The following is a 22,745-nucleotide window of genomic DNA, read 5'->3' on the forward strand; positions in this document are numbered from 1 at the left end:
TTGGCTGTTTCCCGGTAGGAAGTTATGGTTGTAACTGGGGTTGGTTGTCACAGTGCTCATAACTATGACACTAGATGGTGCAGGCAGGTGATACTAACACTGAATGTGTGTTCTACTGTCTGGAACTCAACCATCTTGTAATATGAGGTCAATTCCATCTAACGTAAAGGTTAGCATATATTTCATTTTTTTCATACCCAAAGTAAAAAAATGTATATCTTGTTATTTATGTTATAACTCTTATTGGAGTAGTATTGGAGTTTGTTTGAACTGATGGCCATGTTAATAGAACCAGATACTGGCTATCTTTTGGTGTAAAAACAAAACCAGTAGGTTCTCCCAGTAGTACCGAGAGAATTAAATTGTCATGTGAAGTCGGGTTGGGGCAGGTTGTCACATTTAAATCCTATAGGAAGAAGTCTTTCTTTCTACTTTTTTTACACCAACATGTGGGATGTGTCACCATATAATGCTTATTTAAGTTATTTACTGTTTGTTCTCCAGTTCTGTGGAGGCTGTGGTATTATTTTGTAGCATGGGTAAACATTTCAAATATATATAGGTCTATGTTTTTCATGTTCACATAAAAAGTAAAAATACAACTTTTTCTGTCATTGTACACTTATTTAAAAAACAAACAATGTTGTTTTTTAAAAACAATGTTATTGTCTACTGTAAAACCAAGGACATACTTTGTGACAACCAACCTCGGTATGGGGCAGCTTGTCACAGGTGACTGGCGCATTTTCAATCGTCTAAATACCATATTTGGACTAAAGTTACGCTAAATAAAAAAACATCAGTTTGTACGTGAATAGTTATTCTTCACTATAACGACGAACAGAACCTCGCAGAATGTCACCAGATTGAGGAAAATAATAAAGAGTAAATAAGTGTGACAACCAACCCCGGTCTCCCCTACATCATCGACGTTGTAACACCTGGGACTCTTCCCTAAATGCGAACCTTACTTAACCCGTTAAGTGCCTTGGTTGGTCCTTGTCTGAGGACCACTTTGTAATTTATTGGAGCACTTTTATATCTACTTCTCAGAACAGTAGTGGTCTGTGAACCATTTTGACAGAGGCCTGAAGTACTTTTTCAAAAACGTGTCCCATTCACGAAACACATTGTTTTCCTCAGTAACACAGACGAGAGGTGGGCAGGGGGACAGCTTGACCGTAATCCTCATTCTTTTTGGGCACTATGGAGTGTGTATTAAGGAGAGAAGGCTCAGATTCACTTGGATTCAAGGTAAATTTCAAATTAACAGGCAGACTAAGCTCCAACGGGCACACTTAAGACACGGGGGTATCATGTGGAGCCCACGATTTCTGGTAGTCTTTCACTGCGTCATTTAGCACGCCTCTGCGCTACTGCATCTTCGTTATGTGCTTGTTCACAGTGCTGCTCTGCTTTTCTGTGTTCGATTAAATCGGGATCTTTCAGCTGAATGCCAGTCCGAAAACATGCAAGTAGTGGGTTACGGAGACTGGATGCGGAGACTGCAGAGCTGGTGCTGAGACTAAAGAGAGCTGAACAACAGAAAACAGCCAAAGAGATGCAGAGAGAAGCGGGACTAGAGAACCAAGGAAGAAACCAGAGACTGCACTTAGTTGGCTGTAGCACACAGACAAAACAGTGTGCATTTGACGTTCTTTTCTTTGGTTATTTTGTCACAGTCTGAGCAGTACTACGCTGCTCAGCTGTACCACTGGCTGTAAAAGCAACACACCTTGCCTCATTCGAGAGCCTGACATTACCTGTGTGAGTGCTTTCATTTCCCACGCAACACTACCATATTTTTTTTTAGTATTTTATTCTGTAGTAACAGCTTTGGTTACAACACATATACATGAAAATAAGACAAATGCAAGACGTAATACTACACCAAATGGTGTCAGCAAGCAGTATTGTAAACAAAGCATCAACTAAATCTTACTGTTCTCACAGCGACCCCTAGTGTTTGAATCATATTTCGACAGTTATACTTTTTTTGTTATTTTAAATGGATACCAATAGATTATGTTTTTACAAAGATGTACACACTAGAGATGGTACTATAGATAATTCTGGAAAAACCCAAAACACGTTATTTATCTTTTTTTTAATTTTTTGTACTGTGGGTTGAGGGACTAACTTCCCCAAGGGGACAAAACAAGACATCTTTAAATTGATCCATCAATGACCACCTAAGAAGGGGGGCACACAGAATGACCACTTACAGCCTACTCATGGATTATTCCAGTTTTCACATCAATATCAACATATAACCTAATCCAAAGAAACACAAATTGAAATGCTTTTCATTTTTTGTAGCCTGAATTTTTACCTTTACATGCCCCTTGCCTCACTTTGACAATGAAGTAGTCCTCATGGCAATTGAGGCACCTGATTGGGAAGCTTCCCTAATTTTCTTGTTTAAATATCACATGGTTTGGTATAAGTTAAATGAAAATGTTTTTTTACATTAGAGAGTAACATGAAGACGGGATTCCCGCGGTACGGGAGGTAAATTTTGCGGGACGGGATGGTACAGGAGTGAAGCTCACGGGAACCGGCGGGACCAGGAAATAAACAAAAAATAAACCTCTCAGTACGGTCAAGAACGGGATTTAAGCTTCCTGGAATGGGAAGGAACGGGACTACTCTAGCACCAGCGGACAGGAAGAGTGTGTTTTGCTCTTTTAAGTCATAAGAGCCTGACATGGAACTTGACTGTTACCATACAAAATTTGGACGGGACAGGATTACTCTTTCATGGGATGGGACAGGAACATTTTGGACAGGACTGAAGTTTCATTCCCGTGTCACTCTAGTGTACATATTTGTCTTTAAAAAAATTATAATTGTACCAAAGCCCAATCCAAAAGAACACAAATGTTGTATTCATCATTAGCGCGGCAGATTGACACCATCAGTGTATCGGGGTGAAAAAGGCAGTTAAATAATAGGATTTTTTCCAATTACGGATTTCTGTGTAATGTGCCCATTGCCATGTAATATATAGTTCCCTGTGAATTCAAATTTATGAAAGTAGTGCAAGTCTACTTCTACAAGCATAGGCATATATTTAGTGTGGGATAAAAATGTAGTTTTCATTTCCCTAGGAGGATGGCCGGACACAAACCACTCGCCTCTTGCAGGGCCAATGATTTAGTGGGACATCCTCCGGTGGCAAATAAAAACTGCATACCACGAACGATCATTAAGTATCCTCTATTTTATCCCTTAAATAAATATAGCAAACGATTGCCTTTTGACACACTACCTGCATTTATGAACCTGACAGCCGGTTGAGTTTGCCTCCAGTAAATTACTGAACAAAGTGCATAGAACTGCACGATTTCTTTAGAATGTCTTCAAACTAAAGATGGCTCTGTCCAGAGAGAGGGGTGCATTTTACAACGTTATTTCTACTAATACACTGATGGTAAAAATAGAATGTCTTTAAGAAGTGGAGATACACAATTTAGCATTGACTTTTTCAGGTAAGCATTTAAATATTTAGGTGCATTTATTGTACAATAAGTGATGAAAATGATCAATTTCGATTGAAATGCTTTTTTCTGCTTTAAATTATGAAATATCTTAAAATACTATTTTTAGAGCATGAAATAAGCCATTTAACAGTAAAAAAAATTAATACACCCCAGCTATAGCCGTATTGTTCTTCACCCTCAAGGGCAAGCACCAATGTTCCTCAACCCACTCTGTTGTATTAAGACGACATATTTCCATCCAGGACATACTTACTGGCAATCCCCCCCATCTATCTTGTACTTCTAAATAGGAGTTGAATTGATTCAGAAGGTAGTTGCACACCAAATCTTTACTTGGTTTAAACAGCTGGTTGAAAAACAATACATTTTTCTCGACATTTAACAGTCTTGGTACACTGCCCAATTTAAGAAGGAAAACTTGCAAGATAGGCTCTATTTGGAGTAGCAGAGGATGTGAGATTCAATTGGGCAGAAACAATAGCTGGACATCTAGAAGATTTGTTTTCTGTTACAGAATAGACTTTCACTTTCAACACTAATCCTAAACTGCAGACATATGCCTATCACTTTGTATCTCATAAAACAGGTGGTGAAAATTGGGTCAATCTGAGCTGAGGGCCATATAAGTATTAATGACTTGGCCTTTAGAGCTGAGCTTTGGAGTGCTGTACAGTCTTTATTCACCAACAGGGCTTGTAACTCCCTATGGGTAATGTGTATAGCTCTAGGTTCATAAGCCAACTGTTCAACCATGAAATTACAATTTGCCAATACAGGAACACAAACATACAAAAGCTTCATGGAGTGCAGTCTGAACTCCATTCACTACACAACTGGAGCAGCGGTGTCATTTGAAAGTGTTTCGAAGTTTTGGATGTGTCATTTCAAAGACAAAACTTTGAAAGTGGCATTACATAAAGTGTACATGCTGGCAACACAATCACTACCATCTGCTCTAAGTTTACTGCATAATGACAAAGACTCAGATGTTTTAAACTGTTTTATTAAAGCAAGCATTTTTTTTCAATCCAACTTTTTTCCCAATGCTCAGCTATCAAATACCACTGCCAACTAAAACAGTGTTGATATTCTGAGCATTTCACACAGTAAAGGAATAAAAAATAAAAAGAAAGGAATGCTTTCAGTTTCATGTACTGTGGTGAAAATTATCAAACCCCGGGTTTTTATAATTTTTTATTAATTCTTTTTCATTTTTTTTATTTTTTTTTTAAATATATATCTAGGTCTAGCTTTAGCTTCTCCAGACCCGGCATCAATTCTGTAAAGTTTCCTTTCCTTTTTTATAGGTTTTATTTTTTTTGCAATGTTTTGAGTGTTTTAGCATTTTTCAATGTTTAATTATTATTTTTTTCTTCGGTGAAGCAAGTTGCTCTCATTAAGGCCCCCCATACCTTTGAAAAAACAAAAACAAACAAAAAAATTGTTAAACCAGCTCCCATCATACAACCAGGTGATGCATTCACTTAATCAAATTAATCTAAGGTACATGTCACATGGCACCTAGGATAAACATTGCAGGCATCATGAAAAGTTGATCCTTATGATCTGCATTTACAAATAGATTTGTATAATGCCCATTTAGTTTCAACAAAACAAGATGAATGGTTCACAAGATGTAAACTTCATATCAGTGCAGTGCAAAAACCATGCAATTTACAAAAGGTATCAAATTCACATAATTTCAATCTGATGGCAGTACTGAACAGCAAGGCATATTTAGAGAATATTAAATTCAGCAAATGTTTCCTTCCATTTTGATTAACTACTGCAGTACCCTTTATATATATACATATACACACACATATATATATATTAGCTCAAAGAGCCAGCTGCCCAACGTTTCGATATGTTGTACATATCTCTCAAGGGAGCCTGTGTTTGAATCAAAACATTGGGGGTATTTATAGGTTTTTGACGGCATGACAACTACTTGTTATTGTTTACATTCAAATCCATGATTTATTCTTACATGATGTAATGGTGTTCTATATATTGTGACATCATTTTTACTTCTATCTTTGAATCTGTATTAATTCTAATTAACACTACTTTATATAAACTTATATTTTTATTATATCATGCAATGCTGGCTCTGAGGATCAGTCTAGATTTGGCCTCCCCAGCGCATCAGCATGCACAACTTTTGAATGAATTTTGTTTAGTTATTTAAATGTTATATATTTATTGAAGTTAGTTCATTCTTTTCTGTTGAGTCCTGCTGGTATAATCGTGTTCAGTCTATTTATCCATTTACTTTCTTTTATTCTTCTGTATGTCGCATTGTCTAATTTGAGCTGCTCTAATACTACAAACTTTACATCATTTATGTCATGTCCCTGACTGGTGAAGTGCTGTACTATTGGTTCATTCATTTTTTTATTTCTAATTAATGAAAGGTGGTTCTGAATTCTTTTATATAAAGTAGTTCCAGTCTCTCCAACATATTTGATTTGATCACATTTTTCACAGGCTATTCCATAAACATTGCTATTTTTACAGTAGGTATTAGTTTTTAGTGGATATGTGGTGTTCTTATGTTTAATTATATTTTTACTTTTGTCTATGTATTTACACACTTTACACCTACTAGTGCACATGTTCGTAGAACCTATTTTGTCAATTATTCTTTTATGTTTACTGTGAACTAAAATATCACCTAGATTAGCTTCTCTTTTGAATGCTACAACTGGGGCCTTAAGAAATATTTTTTAATTTTTCTGAATTATGTAGAATCCGCAAGTGTTTCCAAACTATTTTAGAAATATTGGGCAAAAGTTTAGAGTAAGTCATTATTAATGGGACTCTTTTGACCTTTTTATCTCTATTTTTATAATCTAGTAGATCTCTTTTTAGTTTATCCACTTTTCTTAACTCTGTCTCTAATTCTTTCTTTGTATCCTCTTTTTTTAAGATTTGTTTAATATATGTATATGCATTTGACATATGTATATGCGTGTGTATATATGTCAAGAGTCCAGAGCCCTAACCACTACTCCACACTGCTGCCACAGTAGTGACATCAGTGATAATTCCTCAAGGAAAATCTACTTTAACTTTGACCTATTCAACTCAGAGACATCACTTTCAATTCAAACACATAAAATGTCTCGTTTTCAATCACTCTACAAAACCCACAGTGTATGTGTGTATCTCTCTCTCTCTCTATATATATATATATATATATATATATATATATATATATATATATACATATATATATATATATATATATATATATATATAAAAATATATATACACACTGCATTAAAATATTTTAATTAAAAAAAAGTTAATTGGCTTTACAAGAATATTTACCCCATTTACCTTTGCTTAGACACTTGGAACACCAGCTGAATTGGTTACAGATTTCTGTGCCGACTCTTTGGCCTGATGGGCCTGCAGTACAGCTACAGCTTCATCAACCTGAAAGGCAGGAGGAAAGACTTTAAACCAAGCACACAATAAAACACTGCGTCACGTATGAAATGGCATACAAGGGGAATCTAAAAACTACTGATTTACTGCCAACCCAAAGCATAAGATGCCACGGAACTTAATTGGCATTATTAGGATGTTGCATTTCACATAAAAGTATTAGATGACAATTTCCATTTGTTCAAAGTTTGTTAGTCACTTGTCCCCGGATTCTGCAGCTGCACATGCAAATGTAACTTCAACCTGCCATAGCTATGTACCTGTGTTTAGAGTCCTTATTTACTATTTACATTTCCAGGGTTATAGATGTGAATACATGGTCAAGAATTTAAATATCTGAATGACCATTATCCAAGTGGGTCATTGCAATTACACATGAAAAGGTTTACTGTAATTCGTTTACAGCATTAATTTAACACAGCTGTAATACCAAGGCTGCTTTGTATTAGGACTGACCTTGGATCGCAGAGACTCTGGAGACTCCAGCATGTGCAGCAGCTCAGAGTTGTCAATCTCCAGAAGCATTCCAGTGATTTTTCCAGCTAGACTGGGATGCATTGCCTGGATCAGAGGGAACAGACGCTCACCTGCAAAACACCCACACTAGTTAGCACAAGCCTAGGTACAAGGTTTACCAGTGATCTGAACTAAAATACTGTTCAGCAGCTATAAAATGTATTCATATGAAGACAGCTTTTAAAAGCTTGATATAGCAGGCACAATTTAGGAAAAGCGACCTTTAAAATTGCTTTGAATACAAAATCAATGGTTTTAATAAAAAAAAAAAGTAGAAGTGAGGGGCAACTACAATAAAAATAAACTTATTTTAATACAATAGGCTTGGTGCCAAATATTATCTTACACATGGCAGATTGTTAGTCTTATTCATGTCAACTTACCCAGCATCTGCTTTTGCTCCTGTGGAGGAGCAGAGGCTAGCATGGAAGCAGTCAAAGGTTCCTGGCCTTGCACATGGACAGCAGGCTGAAGAGGAAAAGTGTTAGTCAGCTTTGGTGTTTAATAAACACATTTTTTCGCAGATTATAGCAATCCGTCACGTATCTGCCCATCACATACCTGCCCTGATCAACCTCTTCAGCTATGTTAGTTTATTATTGAACAAAGAAATTAGTAGACCCCACCAAAGCTTTCATACATTGTTATATGTGTTCTGTGCGCTGCCATTGCTGGTAGTGTCAGGTGAGCTGTTCAGTGTGTTGATATGTAAATAAATCCTGTTCGCCTGTGGGGCTTATCAACTTCGACCTCAGTCTTGATCGCCTGCCTGTCACTCAGCAGTGAATGCGTGCACCCACGTGGCAGACAGCTACCCTGTCACAAGCATTAATACAATGTATCTTTCTAAACAAGGGATTTAGGGGAGCTCCCTAATAAAAGCTGGATCTCAAATTATTGTGTGAATATAGTAATTGTTACAGCTGTGTATATTGGTATTTAAAACAGGATTCATTTACCCACCTTTTTACATATGCGACGGATTAATGTTATACAATACATAAAGTTCCACTTTTGATTTGACAAATCTACATTGTAGTTTAATTTACTATATTTACTTAATTCTCAAGCAAGACTGCAAGGGAAAAAAATGGGTCAGAATAAATGTCCCTCAAGAATTAAACTGACTGCACCTAGAACAGCCACACTGCTCACCTGCTGCATGGAAACCTGGGGCTGAGTGTTGAGATGCTGTTGAGGATTGCGGACTCCAGCAGCGTACTTGTACTGTGGAACACCACGGACCCCGGGAGCAGCTGCAGCAGCCGCAGCAGCAGCGGTAGGGCGTGGTCCCATCACCTGTGTTGCTGTATAAGGAGAGAATTAAAACACAGCTTTAGATGTCTGGATTCAGATACATGTAGAATAACTTTACAGTAAACCGTATTTCACAAAACAGCAGTTTAATTTTATGTTTTAATCTTATTAAAAGCCATCAAGATTTTCAGTTGGCAAACAAAGCAATAGTTACGGCCATCTAAAGCCAAGTCCCTTACTAAGTTTAACAAAAAAATGTACAAGCTGTTCTCCAGATATCTAAATTAAAGTCAAGATATTTATGGGCAGTAGCAGAAACAGTTAAACAGAACACTAACCAACTCGCTGAGTGGACATCACACGTGGAACCCCCTGAGAGGAAGTTGGTCTCATTGCACTGAAGGTTGGTGCTCTTGGGGCTGAAGGTCGGAGGGCATTGGGCATACCCTGGAAATCTGTATTAAAACAATGTTATTAATTTATATATAGGAGATAGATAAATAAATACATTCATTTTACACCCCAACAGTTCAACTCAGATGGACACTGGGTCAGTGAAGGAAATCACTACATCATATTTGAGGCCATCGAAAAAATTAATGTACTTACGCTGTGGCCTCACACCCTGTGTAGTCCAGCGAGGGCTAGGTCTCAGCTGTGCAAGCTGGCTTGTTGGGTAGTATGCAGCTCTGTTCTGAGCCTGTAAAAGAAATCAAAAGAATGGGTTATCCACAGTACATATTACACTTGAACTGGGGATGCAATGGTTATGACTTTCAAAGATTTTCACAAATTCAACAAACTAATTTTTGCATAACGAAAAAGTGTTGGCAGTCTCGATACTAAGCCAGCGGCATTTTCTAGAGCTCATCACACACTTTTCTGCAAGCAGACAGTTAATGTTGGCATCCCTTAATTCTAATACTAAAGTTACGACAAGACTTGCCTGATTGATTCAGGACAGACCTCAGTACAGATAAGTCAAGTTTGTTAGATTACTATGTAAACCTACATATTCAATGTTAATGTTAAACTGAGTTAGTTGAGGTACAGAACCCTTGTGAAGCTGAAATAAGCAGTAAACTGGGCAAAGATGCACAGGGCTCTCCAATACTTTCCCATTGAGGGTCCAGGAATCAACTAAAACAGAAGGTCCCAGAGAATTTTGGGGGCCCCCCAGTGAACGCTGGAGACCCCCCATTAACACTAGCACCGCCACAGCTGCTTTTTGAATGGCTTTTGCAATTCAAATTTAAATATCTCTGCATATGTGAATCTCGTGCATGTCCGTTCTTAAGTGTTACTAAATATTTGAATTAAATACCCGTACGGTGTTTCAGCTGCGTAAAAATGAAGTTAAGCACTTGCTTCTTCATCCGCCAGACCCGCAGTTTATGCAGCATATTGAAATCAATACAATATAGCAGACAGTTTAGAATGGGCTTTGCAATAAAATCAACGTCACTGTAAAATAACGTATTATAATCCTGTTGAGTGCTTGAAGCACTGATGAAAGTCATTCTACACATCTTGCTTACACATTTCTCAGGCAGAACGACTGTGCCACCCTGAGTGTGACAGTGCAAAAAAATAGAAAAAAATGCGTATTCTAAGCTCTGCACAGACCAGTGACCATCGGGACTGATGCTAAACGAAAGCCAGAAACTCTTGCATTTTACAATGTAACTAAGTACGGTGTGGATATACTGGATCAAATGGCACGGCTGTATTTTGTCAAAGGTGGTACTCGCAGGTGGCCTGTGTTTTTTGTAATATTTTGGACCTGGCAGCCATCAATGCTTTGGTTTTGTACAAGGAGTGCACCGGCAACACAATCACTTGGAGGGACATCACTTTGCAGCTAGCCCTGGAGCTGCGGCACAAACATTGATGAGGCATGAAAGCCGGCAGGCAAATGCCCCTCAACCTTCAGCCAGCGCTGCACCCACTGGCACACGGAATAAAAGAATGCCAGGTTGCTAAATGCAATAAAAACAGAACTTTGATGTCTGCGCCAGTTGTGAAAAGGCAAGTCTGTGGCAAATGCACTGGCACAGTTGAAAAGCGTGTTTTCTGTGTAGATTGTACTTAGAAAGGTGTAATAGAACTGAACAGACAGACCGCCTTTGAACTCTTTCACTCAAAGCGCTTTCACGTTGCAGAAGTTATCTTTGTTTTATGCTATTTCTATAACTTTATATTTTAATTTTATATGTGCATACAGCTTTCTACACCTGTTTACACAGAAGGTTATTGCGTAAAGTTTTATTTTATTTCAGTTTGTTTATGTAAATGTGCTCTTTGAAAATTTAAAAAAATGTAGTTTTCAATGTAAATAGTGTTTCTGCTCTAACTTACTCTACTACTAATTACAGAAGCTAATTTAGACTATTTTTATGCACCACTGCCAGATTTTGCTGGTACCCTCAAAATCAGTATCCAAATACAGCAGCTCATTTAGCAAAACCTGATAACGCAATTAACCCCAAAATCACAACACGTGCACCTAATAAAAATGTATCCACGTAGCACTAAACCAGTTATAAAAGGTGTCACTTATCAGCCACCCTATCATTTTACCTGTGGAATGGCTGCCATGAAGTATCCAGAAGGAGGTGCTTGCTGGTAAGGGTTGATGACTGGATTTGGAACAGCTCTGACACTGGCCATCCTCTGCATGTACTGGTTGGTCAAATGAGCCTGTCGCTCCTCCTTGCGCTGCGCCAGAGCAACGTAGAGAGGCTTGGTAGCGACAATCCTGCCGTTCATTTCAGTCACAGCCTTGGTGGCTTCCTCCGGAGAGGAGAAACACACAAAGCCAAAGCCCTTGCTACGACCACCCTCCATCATGACCTGAAAAAAAAAAAAAGATTATTTAAGATTATTAAAAGACAGACATTTCAGGTATTACTGTATATGCATAGTTTAAGATTCAAGACTATATGCCCCTATTTACATTGGTGCATTTTATCAGTTCAGCCAAAGCTTTAACTGGTTAAAAAAATGATACAACAGGAAATGTGTTCATAAAACACACTAATGTAAACATTTAATTTTCTTCCACAAAAAGGGCTGTGTCCGTCAACTGAAACAGCAGCCAGGCTCTATATTCTAAATAAGTTCCAACTAGAGAAATATATTTGCTCTTACCTTAGCACTAGTAATGGTGCCAAATGGTGTAAACTCCTTGCGCAGACGCTCATCATCGATGCCATCATCAAGATTTTTCACATACAGATTGACACCCTATCAAAAGAACACATGAATTAGTATGTCTGACAACATACACCATTATGCCATACATTCGGATATGCCGGACACAATGTACAGTAGCAAACAAATGTATGGTATACTTCTACCATAATTCAAAGTAAAAAGATTAGGGACAAGCATTTAGTAATCTAATAGATTAATGAAAGTGGCACACAATTTCTAGTTATTTAACAAATAATCAAAAAACAGTTTTCAATAAAGTTAGTTCAGGACAAAAGTATTGGCACTCCTGCTTTAGTATTTTGCGTCCTCCTTTTGCTTTAAATCACGGCATTCAAACATTTATTCATACTATGTTACATAGTGAAATCTGGGCCCATTTTGTCTTGCATATTTCCTTCAGCTTTGACAAATTGGATACACAATGCTTGACTACAGCTTTTTCAGATCAGTCCAAAACATTCCACTGGATTGAGCTCTGGTGATTGCAAAGGCTATTCCAGAATTTGTAGCTTCATTTTCTAGAAGAATTCCAGTTGACAGCAGAATGCTTTGGGTCATTGTCGTGTTGAAGATACTGTCTGCCAATCAGCCTACGAGCAGATGGTATCATTGTACTTTGTAGAATACATGGCTGCATTCATTCGATCTTCAATCTGAATGTCTCCAGTCCCTTTACTGCTAAAAAAAACTCCTATACCATGATCAAACCACCTCCATGTTCAACTAAGTTATCCTTTTTTTCTCCAAACATACTGTGGTCCATCACTGGACCAGAGAATTTTGTTGAAGAAAGCTTCAAATACTTATGAATTCTTTAAAAGTGCTTTGCAGTGAGGTCTACATCCATACAACTCAAAGGCACGTGTTCAGGTGCCTTTGTACAGTTCTTTTCATGCACTATTATGCCGGATGCATCTAAATCTTTCTTTAACCCTTTGCAGTCCATTGTCGGACCTGGTCCGACATTGCAATTATTCCTATCAGGTCCATTGTCGGACCCTTTCCGACATCACTATAGAAACGCAAAAAACGGGTTTCTAGTCGAGAAAACCATTCAATGGCCGAGTGGGGGCGACAGGAGACGAGTCGAAAAAAAATAAATAAGCGTATCTCATGAATAGTCATACATGGCCCTGGTATCAGATAACGGGGCGGTCATAAGTAAACAAGCTGGCTGATAGTGCGTCAGCGCACAGAGAACATGGACATTTGCAGAGCTTTTTTGAGATGTTATAGCAATAAAATAATGACTTGGATCACATTATTGAGGAGTTTGGTGATAAAGCGAGTGATCAGGAGATGATTGATCGGTATGTACAACTATTATTTATTTCTTACATAGGTGAAAGCTATAGCGAACGAAAGGGTGGGGCGGGGCTGGAGATGCCTAGTGAGTGCTTTGTTGATATGCAGAGCCTTTTAAACCCGTTTGACTGTGGAAAAAAATACTTTTAAACAGCGCGTCTAAAATTAACTGCGCGTGTGAAAATAAATTGGACCCGACATGCCTGACAAGCACTTAATAAATGGACTGCAAAGGGTTAAAGCCTCAGCAATTAATCTTGGATTTCTTTCAGCTGCTCGGATGATTCTCCTACCTGCTGTATCCGTAATTCTTTGGCCATCCGATCTACAACCCATTTCACAAACTTGCTCAGCGTCAGCTGGCCCGCTGTGTGTCAATTCAATTTAATTGTCTAATCTCGTCCTGCGATAAAATGACTCGGCATTATTATTGTTGCCACTTTTTATTGTGCACCTCCCGGCACCAAGTCATGAGAAAGACGTACTAGATCATTGGTTAATGACGGGCAAACCAAGGGAGGGACGCTATTAGACCAAGCTCAATATGCATTTCCAGCAATTTTCAATCACACATGTTCACTGGCAGTGTCGCTGTGATTTTTCCTCTGCGAGCCCCATGCAAACTCAAACGTTTAAGAAAGGAAGAGCGGTCTAAAGCGGTAGCAAAGTGTTCTAGGATTTACCTAATGTTCAGATAAGAAATGGGTGCACAATAATTTGTCCGACAATAACAAACTTAGTTGTTAAGTACTTTACTGCAGAAAGGACGAGATTAGACAATGAAATTGAACTGACAGAACAAGCTTAAAATTGCAATACTTTAAAATGCAACTGTGCAATACACATTCTAACACCTCATGTCTCCAGTGCATATAAATAGCTAATTTATATACACATTTCAATGACCGTTGCTGTTTTGTAAAAAAAAAAAAAATACATTCACTACTTTACATAGTTCTGCTTTTTAACTAGTAAAATGTGTGCTTTCAAAAAAGGGGTATGGGGGTTCTCAATCCTTGAGCAAGGTACTTTACCTAGATTGCTCCAGTAAAAACCCAACTGTATAAATGGGTAATTGTATGTAAAAAAAATATAATGTGATGTATAATGTGAAATAATGTGACATCTTGTAACAATTGTAAATCGCCCTGGATAAGGGCATCTACTATGAAATAATTCATTTTAATTTTACTACTGTATTACATACTGTATAGGCCTGCAATGTGTACAGAGAACACGTACTTCAGCGCAATGATTTTCACACATTTCAAATAAACTGAGCACTATAAATGTGTGTCTGATTATTGTTTTTCAAACCAGACACCTAATTTCATACGACCTACCTATCTCCAGACATATCCGGTTTAACGAAGGACTACTGTACCACTGTCAAGCGCTACGAAATAGTAATCAACACACTGCTGGTAACTAAGAGGAAAATGTGCAATGACCACAAATGAAGCGTTAGTCTTTAAAATACACTGTTGGCAAGAACGTTTACACACCTGGTAACGGGTCATTCTGTCCTGCTTCATTTGCTCAAACTTGCGCTTAAGCTCTGTCTGGCGTTCTACTTTCTTCTGAGCACGACCAACGTAGATTTGTTTTCCATTGACCTCTTTCCCATTCATCTCATCCACGGCCTTAAACAAAATCATACTTATTAAATAATTTCAAAACACTATTGACCAATTATTTCCACAAAAACCTCAACTTAACACTAAACTGTTTCCATAATTGGCTATATTTAAACTTTAAAAATAAAAGGCACTTTAAATTTGGTGCACACAATAATTTAATTTACTTACTTTTTGTGCATCTTCATGTCTCTCAAAGCTGACAAAGCCAAAGCCCTTTGACTTTCCACTGTCATCAGTCATTACTCTGATACTCAAGGCTGGTCCTGAAATTGCAGAAAGGTTAAATCCTGCTACTCTTAAGGGAGCTTTTGATAATCCACCTCAGTTTTTGATTTTACAAAAACCACAAATTTAGTCCATCTAACAAAACCTACAGACTAGACAATGAACTAACACACTTAAACTCAGTGTCTTAACCACCATCAAAATAAAAAAACTCAATACTTACCAAAAATTTCTTTAAGCTTCTCATCGTCCATGTCCTCTCCAAAGTTCTTGATGTACACATTTGTGAACTCCTTCGCCCTAGCTCCAAGCTCTGCCTCACGCTCCTTGCGAGATTTGAAACGCCCAACAAATCTGTAAGACGATTTAATTGAATACTTCGGTTACATTCATATTCAATAGGGGTGTAATGATTCATCAAAATATCGATGCATCGCAATCCTTTATAAAACTATCTGAACCACAATCCATGGATTATGTACCGCGAAATAGCAATACAAATGCCAAATTACGTTTTCATTTGTAATCCGCCACATGTACTGATCAGCAAATAAAGAAAGGGGTTAGTTCTATTATCTAATAGTTGAACATAAGTTTTAATGGGTGGGATTGAACTGCACTGCCTGCTTGTTTCTGAAGGCGGAGACATTTTCAGGAAGTATGCAGAAACAGACACAACAACTTGTTTAAAGCATAGAAAAAGAATGGTTACACACTGCAAATCCAATGTATTTGACAGTTGTCTCGTTTTTATATATGTTTTTGCAACACTTATAAATATCAAGAAACAAGTGGGATATAAGCATACACTATTTCAGGGACTTGATGTATCTGTACATTTTATTTTCCTTATTACAGGAAAATAATGGGGAAAAATTATTTATATATATATTTTGAGAATAAGCGAGAGAAGTGTCCATTGTTGCTTATAAAAGACCGAGAATAAACGTGTCATTGCAATCACTCAGGTGAAACATCTTAAATTTGCCAAAACATCAATATTTTTTCAATAATACTTTCAGGAAGTATCAAAGTCCCTAGGGTCATAGAATAACACGTTTTTACACACATCTCCAAGCAGAATACATAATACAATATATTTGTTTAAAAAAAAATCTTATTACATGCGAAAAGTTTATGTTGTGTGTACTTTAAAATGCTCCCCAGTGTTCTGAAAAAAAAACGGTACTGTAAAAAAGATTGTTAGTGATTTTTATAGGGAGAGAGTCAACAGCAAAATAAATAAATAAATAAATAAATAAAATAAAAAAAAGGAACTTGTCCTCTGGGAGAACCCCACTGAAACGCTTGGTTAAAGGGTAAATGCACAAAGGCAAAAGTGTCTGCCAACAGTCGTTTCAAGATGGGAGTAGTATAATGCTGAACAGTGTCACTTTAGGAGTCCACAGATTTATAAAAACTTGTTTTGGGTTATTGGAGTATGTTATCCTGTTTTTGGATCGTGGGAGTAAAAGATATAGACCAATCCTTTGAAATTGGAAGACTGTTGATAAAATGTATTCACTAATTTTCTTCAGGATTAAATATTTTAATACTTGTATGATGTCATAAATTGCTTAAAAAACATGTATCGTATCATCATATTGTATCGTGGCTTGTGTATCGTGATACGCATCGTAAACAGTGTGTCGTCTCACCCGTAATATTCAAGGCAACTACAAGTTCACAGTTTTGCAAATTAGCTCAAAACATACAATCTGTCAAACTGACATTTGTCTGTAGCACTGATATATCCCCAATATCCATTAGTTTAAGATGTGGGGCACATTAACGACAAGTTTCTTGTAGCAGCCATTTTGGCCAGTATAGTCCACAGAGAATGACATACTGAATTTGACAAGGCTGCATTTGTTTTTTTGGAATTAAGACAAACTGATGGTTTTACTTACATATTTTTCTGGATCCTGGTTCCTTTTCTAAGCAGTATGCTAAATCATCTTGGTTAATAAACAGAATTATGGGTTAAATGTTACTAACCAAATGCTTAAATTGTGTACTCAAATGGCAATTCGTCAGTACTGCAAAGAGATTTCAGTACTTCAGATGTACTGAGAAATTACAAGCGTCTTGGTTTAACTGCTGCCCCTTTTCCTCCTTAATCCATATGCAAAGTTACTAATGTAGTAAACTATCACTAACAGATATATACTTACACTTTTCGGTCATTGAGAAGCATGCCGTTCATCTTTTCAATGGCTCTTTCTGCAGCTTCCTGGGTTTCAAAGTGCACAAATCCATATCCCTTTGAACCATTTTCATCACATACCACCTACACAAAAATAAATGGTATCCATCAAGGAATGTTTGTCATTGTACTGTACAGCAAGAAACTGGGGTTGCTATACATTTCACACAAGTCAGTTTGCAACCATGAACACTCTTAATAGGACAACCATGTTTATGGGAACAGTCCTTATTTCTTACCATATTAACATTATGTCCTGTGTTATGTTTCAATACAAAGGAACTACCTCCTCCAAGATGGCTTTGATTATGTTGGGCTTCTGATTTTCGGTTTTAACTGATAACCCCCCCCATCATACAAAAAAATGAAATTGGTGGACAGCCAATAAACACCAGAAAAACTGTGGAAATGGTTAATCATCAATTCATGCTGACTTTACTTTTCCCATTAAAAAATAAAACCTACTACAAAAATAATAAAAAACACATTTCCCAGTGCTGCTGGGCAATGTCCCATCTTCCTGACTTGTACATCATTGATTCATTCTGAATACTTTAAACCCGCCCCAACTACCAAGTGACAGCCATTCCTACATTTCTATTGGAGGCTCAGCTTGCAAGATGTAAATCGAGATTACATGGAGGCTTGTTAGCAGGATTTAAAGCTGTATTACAGTTACGATACAGAGGATTTAAAACAATTGTGGCGAAATGCAAAAAAACACCAACACACAAAACCCAGAAGAATGTGCCCGTGACCATAGGGATTTCATTGTGGAAAACTGCAAAGGAAAGACGGTACAACTTAAGTGTGCAAGTACTGTCGAGTTACTATACATATTGTGACAGGAAAAAAACAAGCATTTTGTTAAGTAACCAAAAACACTAACTTCATACAGTATATCAAAAACAAAAGCCCTGAAAAAACAATTCACACAAAACTCAAAAGGCTAAAAATAAGCAATGAAAAAATACAATTAAAACCGAAAAACAAAAGTCCTAATTATATGCAACTGTGCTCACTCACCTTACAGGAGAGGATATTTCCAAAAGCAGAGAAGGTGTCGTATAGAGCTTTGTTATCTATGGATTTGTCCAGGTTCTTGATGAAGATGTTGCCCACTCCACTCTTCCTCAAGGAAGGGTCGCGCTGAGACCACATGATACGCACAGGCTTTCCCTTGATGACATCAAAGTTCATGGTGTCCAAAGCACGCTCAGCTGAAAGAAATGTAATATTTAAGTTTTTATCCACAAAGTCTAGTATAGTACACAAAGGAATTTATTTCAAAATAACAATGGAAATGTGTTAACCCAAACCTTGACCTTGCTCCAACTCAAAGTCTTTAACTACTTAATTGAACACCTCGGTTAAATGAAACTTAGTAGGAAGGTGCTTCTAGAATGCTCAATCTGAACTTGAGTGGAATTAAAGTCACAAGCGCCTATCACTGCTTCAAAATATACAAGGGTATATAAACAGACAAGGTAAGCAAGAAAGTATATTACAGAATAGTGAAACCTGATGGTCAGGGACTGTTCTTCCTCCTTATCATAAAATACTCTATCCAGCCCTCTATATATAAAGTTTCATATTTTTTTTTTAAAAAGGGGCTGTATTATAAGTTGAGATCTGTTTGGGGAAATCCATAATTGATTATTTAAACAATGATTTTACAAACACCACTGGTCCCAATTTAGTTTGGATATAGCTGTACTGTATATGCAAACTGCAAATGGTTTACTTAACCCTGCAAAAACATTAGCGATAACATGTTGAAAAAGTAGTGGTGGATTTACTAAAAACATGAACTAAATACTGCATCTTCATAACCACAGACTAATAATCTAACAAACTGTATCACAACTGGACTAAAAGGTCCTATAGATATACTTTTTTTTAAATGCATGAGACGGAAGGACATGCAATACTCCATATACCTCCACATTATGATACATGTAATAAACTCGTGATGTCCTTCATAAGCTAAATTACAACTGGATAAGATGACGTAAAACTTAAGCGAGGCATGTGTGGCCACCTCCATTACATCTTTTTGGTATACAAAAATCAGCCCTCCCATTTATAAAGAAACAGTATTTGATTTGGTTCATTTGGTGGTATTTCTGTATACGCAACATTTAGCAATGCTTTTTGCATGAAAACCACACCACATGCATCATTAAGGCAAGATTAAAAGTACATGAATGTCTAAATGGTTTAAAAACAAAGCAAATTTTTGCCATGATTGTGAGGTGCAATACCAGCTCAGATACATTTTATATATATATATATATATACACACACACACATATATACATATATATATATACATATACACACATACACATCTATCTAGCTATCTATCTATTATTATTTATTTCTTAGCAGACGCCCTTATCCAGGGCGACTTACAATTGTTACAAGATATCACATTATTTTGACATACAATTCCCCATTTATACAGTTGGGTTTTTACTGGAGCAATCTAGGTAAAGTACCTTGCTCAAGGGTACAGCAGCAGTGTCCCCGACCGGGGATTGAACCCACGACCCTCCGGTCAAGAGTCCAGAGCCCTAACCGCTACTCCACACTGCTATCTATCTATCTATCTAGAGAGCGGATAGAGAAATTATCTTGTACATTAGAAGTTAATGTAAAAAAGTTGAAGTACACAGTTATTTATTACATTTACTTAAAAAGGTACGGATTAAAATTAAGGTTAGGGGTAAAATTATAATTACCCAGGGTTCTGTTTACATATGGTACTGTATGTGCCATTTTACTTTGGACCAATTGCTTACTTTTAGCTGAACTTGTCTAATTCCCACAGTTAATTTAGTGTGTATGCACGGTCCCCATATTAAACAAATACACGCCACACAACCCACCGCCGTTTGTTAAATTGTCTATTCTTACAAAGAGCCCCACCCACGTGAGGAGACGTTTTGCTTACCCTCATACAACATGAAGTCAATGTAATCCATTCTGAGCATGCTTGTTGGTAGGGGCATAAGGTACTACATGAAACGACCAACAATTCACAGTTTAGAATTTTCATTCACAATTTAAAAGGCAACAAAATCTGACGAGACATTGGGTAGCACATAAGTCATAGTATGCAGTTCGTCTGTGAAAGGCAATTGGCACTGAACAATTTAAACTACCAAAGGCGGCCTAACAGTTTTTGAAAAACAAAAATGCACTTCATAATTTATTTTAATGGCACCTTGACAAGACAGTCAACTTTTTTCTACGTAATTACTGGTGGACTCTGAACAGCAGCCCGCAACACGCCGTTGCTTTCCTATACAGTCGCAGCTAAAGCCGGATAACAGTGGACTTAACATTTCATAGTTTGTCCAAATCGATCAATATATAATTTAGTCTTGCGATCAAAACAGATTAAAATAGCGTTACTTCGCATGCCATTTTATACTAGTAGTTGCTCCTCAATTCTCAAACACATCGTTACTGCGTGTGCGACCTGTAACAATCAACTGAGAACATGCAACAACCTCCCAACCCTAGTTACACATTGAAGGAGTATCCAGGCCTCATTGAGAGCAGGCCTACTTTCTACTTTTAAAAAAATAGGACAGTAAATCAAATTGCTTTTGAATGATATACATGTTAAGTTTTATTTAATAACTGTATATATTTTATAAGTATACAGCAATACCTCAGAATACGCGTGTCACATGGCATATACATCAGTAGGCCGCTTGGCAGGTCTTCGCCAAAATTACGACAAGTTTCATGTCTGAATATTGATCGTTAGTATATCAATAAATCAAATATTCAGAAATGTTATGTTCCCTCGATACTCACCATCAGCGGGTTGCTGGAAGTTGACGTAGGCATAGCCAAGCGACCTTCGGGTGATCATGTCCCTGCATACCCGAATCGACAGGATGGGCCCAGCGGGACTGAATTTCTCGTACAGCATGGCCTCGGTTACATCTGGGTGGAGATCGCCGACATACAGGGAGGCCATCGGGTAACTCGGAGCGCTAGGATTCATCTTCGTAAACGCAATGGGTTATAAAACAAGGAAGTAAATTATGAAGCGCTACCTTAAAAAGAGCTTCAAGACTATTTTAAAATTACTTTGTAAAATACCAAATCTTTTTTTTTTTTTTTTTTAACCTTAGAATTTAAACCTAACTTAAAAGAAACGCGCGGCTTGGTTCCTTAAAATAAAAATGTGAAAAATAAAAACAGAAAAAATCTTAACGGCGTATCGGTAGCCCAAATATACTTCAATATTTGGAAAAATAAGCCAGGTTCTGATGTATTTTTAAGATTTCTCTCAAACCCACATGGGCAGCCAGGTAGCCGCGACAGAGAAACGAGGAGATAAAAAGTCTAACGCAATTCGAAAATCAAGCCGAGGCCTTTTTCGTCTTCAACACGTCGATATTTGTTTTCGTTATTTTTTTCTTCCTTGCTTTACAGTTCAGTAGACGTTTCCTTGCTTCACCGTTTAATTTTTATATTTTTAGTTATTTTTGTGTTTTTAATTTTTTTTTTAGTTTTTTTTTAGTTTTTTATATAATAGGATGTGTGCCGAGGCTGGCTCCGGAACACACACAGAACTAACAGCCGGGGTTTAGGGGGAGGTAATGATTCAAACGTGTCTTTATTTATAATCTTGCATACGTCATCAGAATGAACCATTTCCCAACGGCCAGATGGGGGGACTAAAATTATGGTATATCCCACACTGCCTTGTCTAAAATGTTGGAAGGGAAAAAGTCAGCAGCTTTATCATATATATACAATAATTGTATTGCAACAAAGGCCTGACACCTGGACCGTGCGTCTGTGTGTGGACTTTGCTGAACTGTGCTATTGCAGTACACTGCAAATTGTGTGCAGGACAGATTGCACGTCCCGCAGCTGTGCTATTCGTGCAGGCTTGGGAATCATTACGTTATGTTTTACTGTTTGTGACGATGCATGCAACTCTGCACCAGCAATGACATCTACGGAGTGTGGTAAGCTAGACCAGGAATTCAGGGGATTGTTGGGTCCACCGGGGGACGATGTGCAGACAGCCTCTCGATTGTACCTACAGTATGCTTATTACTTTACAACATTGTCGCAATGTTGTGGGATCTGAGAGGGGTTCTAGCTGCTTGTAGTTGTAACTGCTGAATTGCTGTAACCTACTCTAACAATAAAAGCGTTATTGTTTGGAAGATTCCTGTTTGTTCTTTCTTCAATAATTTATTACCGTATGTTCTCAAAGTATCCTTAGTTCACATGTCATTTCTGTTTCTGTCCCAATTAACTTTATCCCACACTTGTATGTATTTTGATAATATGTGTCCAGCATGGCTCCCTAGACAGGTCCTTAGTGATCACTACACATTGTAGTCAAATAAAATAGTATAAAAGTTGGCTGCAGCTGTTGGT

General features: G+C 37.4%; 1 protein-coding gene and 1 non-coding gene across 2 annotated transcripts; both read right to left on the reverse strand.

Annotated features, from left to right (window-relative positions):
- Nucleotides 1-4,490: 4,490 nt before the first annotated feature.
- On the reverse strand, nucleotides 4,491-21,957 carry LOC117394618 (polyadenylate-binding protein 1). The gene is made up of 15 exons (XM_033992966.3): nucleotides 21,156-21,957; nucleotides 18,351-18,544; nucleotides 17,293-17,408; nucleotides 15,342-15,472; nucleotides 15,062-15,156; nucleotides 14,759-14,896; nucleotides 11,883-11,978; nucleotides 11,313-11,585; nucleotides 9,342-9,432; nucleotides 9,071-9,187; nucleotides 8,631-8,782; nucleotides 7,859-7,943; nucleotides 7,416-7,546; nucleotides 6,849-6,947; nucleotides 4,491-4,915 (listed from the first exon to the last, which is right to left on the reverse strand). The coding sequence occupies exons 1-14, from the start codon at nucleotides 21,346-21,348 to the stop codon at nucleotides 6,855-6,857; spliced, it is 1,905 nt and encodes a 634-aa protein (XP_033848857.3). The 5' UTR covers nucleotides 21,349-21,957; the 3' UTR covers nucleotides 4,491-4,915; nucleotides 6,849-6,854.
- Nucleotides 16,850-16,986, reverse strand: LOC117395084 (small nucleolar RNA SNORA5). Its single transcript, XR_004543461.1, has one exon. It is a non-coding gene; the product is annotated as a small nucleolar RNA SNORA5 (small nucleolar RNA).
- Nucleotides 21,958-22,745: the final 788 nt, after the last annotated feature.

The sequence above is a fragment of the Acipenser ruthenus genome, chromosome 3, assembly GCF_902713425.1.
Source record: "Acipenser ruthenus chromosome 3, fAciRut3.2 maternal haplotype, whole genome shotgun sequence".
Classification (NCBI taxonomy): domain Eukaryota; kingdom Metazoa; phylum Chordata; class Actinopteri; order Acipenseriformes; family Acipenseridae; genus Acipenser; species Acipenser ruthenus.